The sequence below is a fragment of the Mytilus edulis genome, chromosome 7, assembly GCF_963676685.1.
Source record: "Mytilus edulis chromosome 7, xbMytEdul2.2, whole genome shotgun sequence".
Taxonomy (NCBI): Eukaryota; Metazoa; Mollusca; class Bivalvia; order Mytilida; family Mytilidae; genus Mytilus; species Mytilus edulis.
In genome coordinates this window covers 33219066-33229596 of record NC_092350.1, presented here as the reverse complement: position 1 = coordinate 33229596, position 10531 = coordinate 33219066, and the positions used below count along the sequence as shown (strand labels likewise).

The window sequence follows — 10531 nt, the reverse complement described above, 5'->3', positions numbered from 1 at the left end:
TTTTAGTTACGGAAAGCATAGAATATTCGTTTGACTAAAAATTACTGCGTAAGTATTGATATATTTAAATGTGGGAAACTAATTAATAATAAAAGTGGATTGTTTTGGTCAAAGAGTTTTTCTTAAATTCCATCAATTGATAAAGTTGTTCATGAAAACAGGTGAACATAATGCAGCGGAGCCCTCTCTAATTTAACTCGCAGAAGACTTAGATAAACAATTCATTTATTGAAAATCTATCACAAACTAAATACACAAATGCATGTTATGGTAAAATACAAAGAAAATGAATCAAGCAAGATATCAATGTAATGAGTTTAGCAAAGTTAAAATAGTAAAATGAACTACCACATCTTCTTTTTATATTTAGCATACTAAGTAAAAAGTTAAGCTTAAAAAATGCTATTCTGATATGTGATGCAAGTTAATTAAGAAAATCAAGAAAAATTTGATAATCAGAAATATTGCGAAATAGGTAACCTTAAAGTAAAGGTGTTTACACTAAGTGATGTAAAAGATAATTGAAAAGAAGTAATATTGTTCACAAGGGTGACTCGCCCTCTTATTTGTTGATAACTTTTCTCGAATAATTTTAAGCTTGCTAAAACAGTTTTAGAAAAAAAATCAATATCGGTTGATATATTAATGACATATGGCGTGATTCCAGCCAAAATCACAAGAAATATACATAAAAAAGCGTTAAACCGGGGAAGACAAACCCATGTTTTCAACTTTGTACACATGTAATTTATAATGTTGGATTTCCTTGTCCTATAGTTATCTGTTTATAAATCAGCAAAACAATGTTCTCTTAGTACCCATCTTTATTGCTACTGCCTGCCACTGCAACAACAATACAGATAACATAACCACCAATACCGCAGCATAAGGTTACGAGAGTAAGTATTTTAGCTATGGTAGCTGATTTTCTCGCCTCGTCATACTTCATTTCACTGGCTTGACCTTGGGACTGTAAATTAAATATAATATTAGGTTTTATTGATGTTATGAACAGTTACAAATTTATTCAAAAGAAATTAATTTCTCGAAAATGCTATCCAAGTTTTCTTTTAATGAAACCAGTCAACAAAATTTAAAAATGCATGAAATAGATTTTTAATTTAATTTGTTAAGCCAAGTCTATATTTAAATTTCTATATAGTGTGCAAACAATTATTTTCAATTTGTGTTTTTTTTCCTTTTTGCTGTTCCTTTTCTTTGCTTTTTTTTTAAATTGCATTGTGATATGTATTCCTGCATGACAGTTGCATATCGTTTTACAGGATTAATACAAACATTTTTGAAATAACATGCAACATTTTTTAACTGATAAATTATGTATGCATTACCATAGCTGCCGCAATGATAGCTCCAATCCCAGTGATCCAACAACAAAATATGCAGGTCAATACTGCTGGTGTCATGTAGCTGTACGGAGCAGGGTTAACAAGTATAGTTGGTCCACATTGTGGTTGTGAAACCTGTAAAAAGAAAAATTTCTGGTAGGTGTAATACCACCAAATCATGATACATCCGGCTTTATACGAAATTAGGTCGAAAAAAAATATTTCCATGAATTTGACAGTTGTAGGTAATAAATCCTACATTTTATTGTAGTAAAACATTTTCTTTGCCATTAAAATATGTCTTGGTATTTCAGAGCACCATTATTTGTTTATAGGTTTCTTTAGAATATTATGTAAACTTGAGCTTGCATGGTTACTAAAACTTGTATACAGGTTTAATAAGGAGGAAATTTAATTGGTCAACTTCCAGTGATCGTTATTTTCTTATACGCAATGAAATGTTCTGTGAAATTGTTCTATAGTATTGGACAGAATAACACTTTACTCATGCAAAGTATTTCTTATCTGAAACAAAGATAAATTCTGCACATTTTTTTGAAAAGTGCAAATTTAACAAAGACTAATAGGAGAAATCATGGTATTACACCTAATATGGGAAATTATACATACACCTTTGACCTTGTGAGTACTCTTATGTGTTAAAATTTCTTGTCATTTCAGTTATATATTACAACAAAATGAAATATTCTGAGTGGATTGAGTCTCCAAAACACATTTTATTAGAAAATTTCCATGAAATAGAACTCTATCATGAATATTCAGTTCACAGAATAAGCCATACTTAGTGTTTTGGGGAGCTTTATCTCCTTATTTCTTATATTATGCTATGATAGAATATTTTCCTAAGAAATAATTGAATAAATATATAGTAACTGTTATAAGTTTTTTTTTTAATGCTGTAAAACAAATTATTTACTAAAAGAGAGGCCTTTTGTGTCCCTCTCTGGAATTCGGCGTAAATTATTTTTTACGTAAGGACTTATTGAAACCTCCTTGAAGACAGTTAACTTTTATACGGATTGTTCATTCATTCTGCTTGAATACTTCAACTGCTCATTTCCTATAACAAGTCTATCATAAATGAGTGAAAGTTACCCCATTATTTTGATTTAATGACCTGAAAAGTTGAAATTTTGATGAAATGAGAGGTATAAATAGACCGAAAGATACATTGTAAAGAAGACAAAGAGGTTCATTAGTGGTATTTATCTCCCTAAAAATCATCTTTCGTATCATATTCAACTGTTTGTAGGCAGATGATCAGATAAATATTTGATCATTTATTGGTCAACAGAATATTCTATCATGATGCGGATTGATTTTAATTTGTCGGAGAAATTTTGCTCGAATCGCTGTAGATGTCGCCTTTTATTAAACTATATATTTCTAAAACTATTGAACTGATTATGACAAAACTTGACAGGAATGCTTAACATAACCAGTTTTACAAAGGAAAAAAGTCACATTCAGTTTATTAAACAATAATGTTTTCTGGGATTTTGGTACAGAAATATGTGAATGCATATTTAAACAAAACTTTCACATAAAAGGTGACAGAGAATTTTTGAAAAGGATCTTACATGTACTTCTATATATTCTACAAAGCAAATTGTATTTTAATATATCCTACAAAGTAAGGATTAATTAAAAGGTACAAAAACATCTTTAGTCCATCAACGTCTTATGCTGCTTTTATGCTTTTAGCTTTTATTAATCACAATAAAATACAACCGAATGCATTTTCAATCCCCATATACTAGTACAACGGAAAAAAATCACTAATCAAAGGCTTTCTTTGTTAAATCTGGAATCTTAAGCATTACTTGCTACTTTCTCATAAGTCTAAAAAATGTGGTAGTCATTTCATGCCAAAACTATACCGTACCATGACTTTTGCTGAAAAATTCAACTTAAATTTTAAATTACATATTCGATTGCAATGAGTTTAGTTGTACAAAAAAGTACATAAATACTATTCCTAATTAAAGATATCTGTCTCATACTTTTGTACTCAAGAATCTTCTGAAGCACTCGTTTGAAGGTCAAATAAACAAGAAATCACGCGTTGTCGTACTAAGAGTAGTTCCCTTATTTGTACATGTGTATGTCAAAGTGTCTGAAATAAGGAATTAGGTGTTTGATACATTCAAAAAGCAGATACACGTTTAAAATTACCACTGCTTGCCAAATACGAAGTCCTTCTAGTTTAATGGGTAAAATGCTGACGACATTTTCAAAAAGAAATCATTCACCATATTGAAAAATAAAAGGTATCATCAATTAGTAAATATAAATCTCCACTGGCAACCTCGTACCAAATATGAATTGTGTTCAGTAGTATTTAAGTGAGGGGTAATAAGTATTTGTTGAACGAATGAATGGACTAACACATTGATTGTAATATAGTCATGAACATCTGGCCATTGCTAGTCTTGTATGTTTTCTTTAATTTAAGTCCATTTATATGTTTTGGCGTCTAGTGTGAAGTCAATTTTCAAAGAACTAGTACACATTTTTGTTGAGGAACCAGCTAAAGCCCGCCTCCGGAAACGGGATTTTTTCCGCTGTGTTGAAGACCCTTTATCGGTATTCGGGTGTTTCTTTATCTTTGGTCGGGTTATTATTTGTTTTGACGCATTTCTCATTTCTATTCTAAGTTTTATAGTCCTTGAGTCGAAAGTTAAAAAATTTAACACAAACAAATCCAGTTATGTAAGTTATGTATCTCATCATTGACATCCGGTTAAATATTTTGTATGCTAGTCGATTCTGTCCAAGAAAAACTGTGCATTTTGATAGACTGATACGTTTTGTTTTCTGTCATGTTGTATTGTTTGTTTCCCTTGTACTTACCACTACACTAGTCGATGAAGTGTTTACCATTGGTTGGGGCGAATGGGGTGGCTGGTTATATCCATATCCACCGGAAATATCACTGAATCCTTCTCGTGGGGGCTGTGATTGAACAAATCCATGTGGGTTCTGTTGAACATATTGGTGAACATATTGTTGCCCTTGCTGTTGTAATGGTGGCTGGTTTGGTGAGCCATAAGGTGGAGGTTGTTGAGAAGGAGTTGCCATGCCTTTAGTTGCCGTGTGACGTCCTATTCATGGTTTAAATTTTTTTTAAATTCATGTCAAGATATATCATAGAGAATAACAAATAATGAATTCCGGCAATCAACACAATCTCAGTAGTGAGAATATTCTAGATATGATATATCAGAAAGAAAAAAATAAGCCTATTGGATTGGTGCATTTAATCACTTGATTAAAAGGTTTTGTAATCCAATGTTGAAACTATTTTTCTATACTGTTATACCCCTACCATGATTTTACATTAAGGAAAATACCATGGTCCAATACATATTTAAAAAGAAGGGTTAAAATTAACAAACAACGACATGAATAAACAGAAATGCGACTTAAAGACCTTTAGTAATGACAAAACACAAATCGTAAGGTAAGCAACTCCTCTACTAGCAGTTGAACCAGTCGTGTGGCACATTTCAATTTCAAAAACTACGATTATAATTTGCATTTGGGAATATCACAATTTAAGAAAAACCATAGACGACAAGTAGAGCGTATATATTTTCATTTGTGATACAAATTTTTGCAAATTCCGATATCAGGCAGTCTTTACTACTGTATAAACATTAATTTTCGTGGGGTTAAAATTTCGTGGTTTTGTATCCAAAAGTAAGTTCGTGGGGAATAATTTTCGTGGTTTTTAAGTTTAGAAAAAAATTATACAAATGTCACTTTATAATTGACAATACTCAATAAAACTGATGTGAACTTTTGCCGTTGGGAAAAATCAATAATTGCATTCCATAGTAACAGTGAGCACTAATCAAGTCTTGTTACCTGCACACGCTAATTTAATTGGCTGTTACACACCTTTGATGTTTTATCCAAGGACAATGATTGTGTAATAAATGTATTACAACTTGAGGGCATTACAGAGGCATTAGACTGTTAACTGATATTAGCACATACTTACAACTTCTCGTCCAATCAAATTGCTTGAATTTGCCTTCTCATTTTCATAGTACATACTTTTTCCGTGTACTAAGTAACTATGCATGAATGACCACAAGGGTAAGATTTCATTGTATTGTAATCAAGATATTAGAACAAAAATTGCTACTGGCTATTTTGAAATAAATGATGTGTTCCAAATTTAACTAAATAGTTTGTAATTAGTTTTCAAAAAGATTTTTAACATCCTACTAATCATTTTGTTTTGACAATTAAAAAAGTTTCTTTCATTTCAATAAAGAGTAATAATAATGGTGCTTTATACCTTGATTAAAGTACAACTCAATCTATTTGTAATCCTTTATCTTCCATGCAATTACTTTGTACACAAAAAGAGTCAACCATGAATCTTTTGAAGGGAAATTATTAATAAAGCAATTTGATATATTTAGTCATAAATTGGTCGATAATTGATTGCCTAATGTCCAGTGACAAATATTTCATGCATATAAACTATCCACTAGACTACCTATGGGTACATACCAGGGGCAGATCCAGCCATTTTTAAAAGGTGTTTCAACCAAAGATGTGGGAGGGGGGTCCAACTGTTTGTATTAAGATAGTTTTAGGTTTTATGTGAAATTAAAAAAATGTTTTCAAGAATGTAAAGCTTTCACTGCAATTTAAGAATTGTCTGCTCTTGGTCAATTCATTTTGTCATCTTACCATGTAAATAAGTACATGTATTATTGTATAGTAAAACAACGCTTCGTTCATATCAATAAACATACTTACACCAGCAGCTACCTTCTTTACATTCTAAAGTCAAGGGCCTTTGAAATCCCATTTTTACAATGATATTATAGTGAGTAGATTTACAAAACTACGTAAATGAGCTACATCCAGTCAGCCAAAACATATCAGTAGACTAATTACAGGATTACTCAAGTTGTAAATATGTGCTAAATTGGATATTGTATAGAAAGGTATATACTATGAAAATAAGAGCTTGGGGCAAAGCCCCTCGCTCTAATTTTCATAGTATATACCTTTCTATACAATAACCGAGACTTGATTGACAGTTCTTGGTGATTATTAATTACTGTACAAACAAAGGATTAGGATTATCATCTGACTTTAAGAAAACCTTTGAATATCGATGTCTAATCAATTAACCTATTTATTTCATTGTCTGCATTTATGTTCATCAATTATATAATGTCAATAAGATTTAGTCAGATCATAAAATAATGTAAATCTACAGTTCAATTTTCGTTGGGGTTTTAATTTCGTGGATAATTCTTATCCACGAAATAAACGAAATTAAATCCCCCACGAACATTTGTGCTTTTACAGTATATATATATATATCACTTTACATTCTTTAGAAGAAGTATATGTAAGCAACACATTGTACAGATCTTCCAAATATCTTTTACCTGCTTGTCAAAACTGGAACGTTTCTAAATGTTAAATGAACATATCATTTGTAGTCAACATTTTCCCGTATATTAATTAACGTAATAACTTTATGTTTGTTCAACCGCTCGTAAGTTATTAGTTGTTAAGTTGGTCAGACACCTATTGACTGTTTTAAAACATTTCTAGTTTGAACTATTGCATCAGGAATAGCATATTTAGAACGAAACAAAAAAAAACACAATAGTAAACTTCTGTTCCAAAAACAGTTTATTAGTTAGGCAGCTTGGTTTTAGGGTAAACGTTGTTTGTTTATTGAAAACACGTCCTCAAAATACACAGAACAAAACCTAGGATAAAAAGCTATATAGAGAACCAATATTTTACTTTCGTCCTAGGAGTGTTCCCTACTAAATATATGTATAAAGGCTTATACACAATTACCAGATTGTTTTTTAAAGTTAAAGACAATTTTGAAATTGTATCAAAATAGATATAGGAAGATGTGGTGTGAGTGCCAGTGAGACAACCCTCCATCCAAATAACAATTTATAAAAGTAAACCATTTGAGGTCAATGTACGGCCTTCAACGCTGAGACTTGGCTCACACCGAACAAAAAGCTATAAAGGGCCCCAAATTTACTAGTGTAAAACCATTCAAACTAAAAAAAAAACCAACGGTCTTATCTATATAAAAAACGAGAAACGAGAAACACGTATTAATTACATAAACAAACGACAATTACTGTACATCAGATTCCTGACTAAGGACAGGGGCAAACATTTGCAGCGGGATTAAACGTTTTAATGGTACTAAACCTTCTCCCTTTTCCTGAAACAATAGCATAACATCACAACATAGCAAACCACATGATAAAAAAGTACATCTTAACTGGGAAAATTAAAGATGTTGCCTTTTTATCAAAAAATAATCACGATTACTTCTATTAGAAAATCATATATTTTGAAATTAGATCTGATCACTTAAATATTCGCAATCGATCTCAAATAGAACTGTAAAGCGTTAAAGTGAAATCGGTTTAATAATTTAAAAATAAACTCCAATCTAATGTTGAAAACACACGTACAATTTCAGAAGTAAAAGAAAATAATTTTATAACAAGTAAAATACATATATACTTTGTTAACTATCACCGGGAACTCGGACAACATGATATGTGACGGTAAGGGTTGTATAAATACATACAAACGTTATGATCTATATGACCAAATGACCAAAAAGAATTTAATAGAAGGAAATACAATATTCATCAAAAGTAAACTTCTTTTGCAAGATATAGAACTTGTGTTTCTTCTTTATGTTCATTACATTACTGGATTTAAAAAAAATGAATAACGTATAGTTCCGAAGCACTGAAAAAGATCATAAGATAACTATGTCCATTTTGGCAAATTGGGAATATTTAATCGCAAAAATCAAAGATATAAGCTAAAAGATATATATTATTTTATCCAAATGACTTACGTAAGAATAACATTATAATTTGTAAGCATATTTATCTATCGATCTACCGTTTGTTATTGGCAAACATTTATATAAGGTTTGGTTCAATGAACAAGGAAGTACACCAGTCCTTTGAATTTGATGTCTCAGTGCAAAGAAGATATTTGAAACCCTTGAAGCATGAAAACTGTATTCAATTGAAAAAATACGGCGACGTTCAATTGAAATATATGTTTCATTTTTCAATAGAATAAAAATAATTTAACTATACAAACTGAATAATTAAAGAGTTAACTGTCCATTAATTTATTGCAGACAGGGGCAATTTTCTTAAACGATTCCTTGCAATGTTTACTTTTTGTTATTTCTAGATTTACCTCAATCAAAATATGAAAGCTAGACATATATAATGATGTATACATTATCAAAACTGTTTAAGACTTATAGCAGTTGAATAGAGATAGCTAAATTCATTTAGCTCATGATCAACTTTGCTATAAAGACATTGTTCTTCAAAGAAAACAAAAGGCTTTAAACAGATTTAGAACAGGTCTATTTATAATTTCTAGGTGCTATAATCTTAAACTTCATAATTGATTGGCTTTGAAAAGGATGCGAACTCCTCCAGTTTGGCTTCTTTAAAAAAACCATTAGGATTAGATCAGTCAACAACTGCAGGTTTGATGTCGCTGGCCATGGTGGTAGACATTTCTCCGTCCCCAGCTAAGTATTAAGTTTTACAGAAAAAATATTAAAGCAGTAATTCTCTGTCACAATACAATCTCCTAGATACATATCGTGATTTGATGGTATTTTAATTAGGTTGACAGTAATTGCAGTTAAAATAATAAATGGAAGTATTTTTAAAGCTGTAACACATACTTCCATAACAGTAGATTCCCAATTCTTACCATAAATTACTTTTAAAAACGGTTTTCACATTTTTAAATGTTCTTGTAATATATTTGTTCGAATAAGAAATTAATGAATCTCTATGTTTGCGAATGGCCATGGTGTGCATGAAAAAGTGACAGAATATACCAAGTAGACATTTATTAATAGATTGTTGGTGTTTAAACGCCATTATTTAGCGCCGCTTTTGGGCTTTTTTGTGGTTGCCAGTTTTTACTGCTGGAGGAAACCGTAATGGCCGGAAAAAACACCGGCCTTCGATAGGAAAAGTGACAATTCTAATAAATTACGATGGGAGTAGTCTAAGTGCATCTGCAAGTAGGATTCGAATTCACAACATCAGTGTGACTGGCAAGTGATTACAGTAAAACTACTTAGCACACTTGGCCACTGAAGGCTCTTAGGGGACATTTAAAACTCAAAACCCTAGATAATTAGATGGAAATACTTTGTCAAGAAACGACGAAAAATAAAAATATGTCCACGACGTTGCTCGAAAGAACCAGCAGATCTTCATCAACTGATGCCAACATTGTATACAATGTATTCTTTTCTTCGATTTATACTCGAGATTTTCCTAAACTTCCAATTGCCGAAGCTAAAGTTTCAAATCATAATTATGGATTCGCATGAAAAAAAGCCATGCAATATTAAACTATTTCAATAAATAAGACTCAAATAAGGAATTAAAACCCCTACCTGAAGATAGAACGTAACTTGTATTTCAAGCGAAGATTGTTTGTTTAATGATGCACAACTGCGTATAAATCTAGTACCTGTATTACATTAATTCACCAATAAAATAGTGTTCCAAAAGAACTGCAGACTTCCTAGTAAAACTTTATATAAATGTGTTTTGAACCCATGCCAAGATTTGATAATTATCTTTTAAAATATAGGCAAACTAACAAAATATAATACAATAAAGACTGAATTACAGGTAAATTCTAGTCAGTATGTTAATGTTATGAAAATAACTCATACAAAATCCTAACAAAAAGAAATAGAATATAAAATATTTTCCCAAACTGTCATGCGTAATCTTGTTAAAATAATTATGTAGTGCACTTTTACAAAACTTGGAATTCTTTTGAAAACTAAGGATATTCTACAACAGGAATAAATTACCATAGTTGTATTTGGCCAACCCTGTCGGTTTGTTTAAGCTACTTCTATTCAAGTACGTACTTGATTAAGTCTTTCAACTTTTTTATTCGAGAGTCACTGATTTATCTTTTATAGAAGAAAAGTGCGTCTGGCATTCAGAATTACAAGCCTTCGATATTTTTCTTTGCGTCATTTTCCCGTTAGATAACGGACATATAATAAATAAGATATTAGATGTAACATACTTTTGCATTGGTGAAATGAGATATTCATTAGA

General features: G+C 30.9%; 1 protein-coding gene across 2 annotated transcripts; it reads right to left on the bottom strand.

The window, feature by feature from the left end:
• Positions 1–208: 208 nt before the first annotated feature.
• On the bottom strand, positions 209–10059 carry LOC139481300 (protein SPEC3-like). Of its 2 annotated transcripts, none has more exons than XM_071264489.1 (4): positions 9924–10059; positions 4221–4471; positions 1350–1481; positions 209–970 (listed from the first exon to the last, which is right to left on the bottom strand). In XM_071264489.1, exons 2-4 carry the CDS (start codon positions 4446–4448, stop codon positions 812–814), a joined length of 519 nt encoding a protein of 172 aa, XP_071120590.1. In that variant the 5' UTR covers positions 4449–4471; positions 9924–10059; the 3' UTR covers positions 209–811. The 2 variants fall into 2 exon arrangements, with proteins under 2 accessions (XP_071120590.1, XP_071120589.1); XM_071264488.1 differs by having other exon boundaries at positions 9847–9998.
• Between the last annotated feature and the right edge of the window lie 472 nt (positions 10060–10531).

Bases quoted from the DNA above. Each gene is read 5' to 3' on its own strand.
- LOC139481300 (XM_071264489.1), bottom strand. From the start codon at position 4,448: ATGGCAACTCCTTCTCAACAACCTCCACCTTATGGCTCACCAAACCAG. The intron at 1,482-4,220 runs GTAAGTACAAGG...TTCTTTTTACAG, and splicing joins CTTCATCGACTAGTGTAGTG to GTTTCACAACCACAATGTGG. The intron at 971-1,349 runs GTAATGCATACA...TTTAATTTACAG, and splicing joins CTATCATTGCGGCAGCTATG to TCCCAAGGTCAAGCCAGTGA.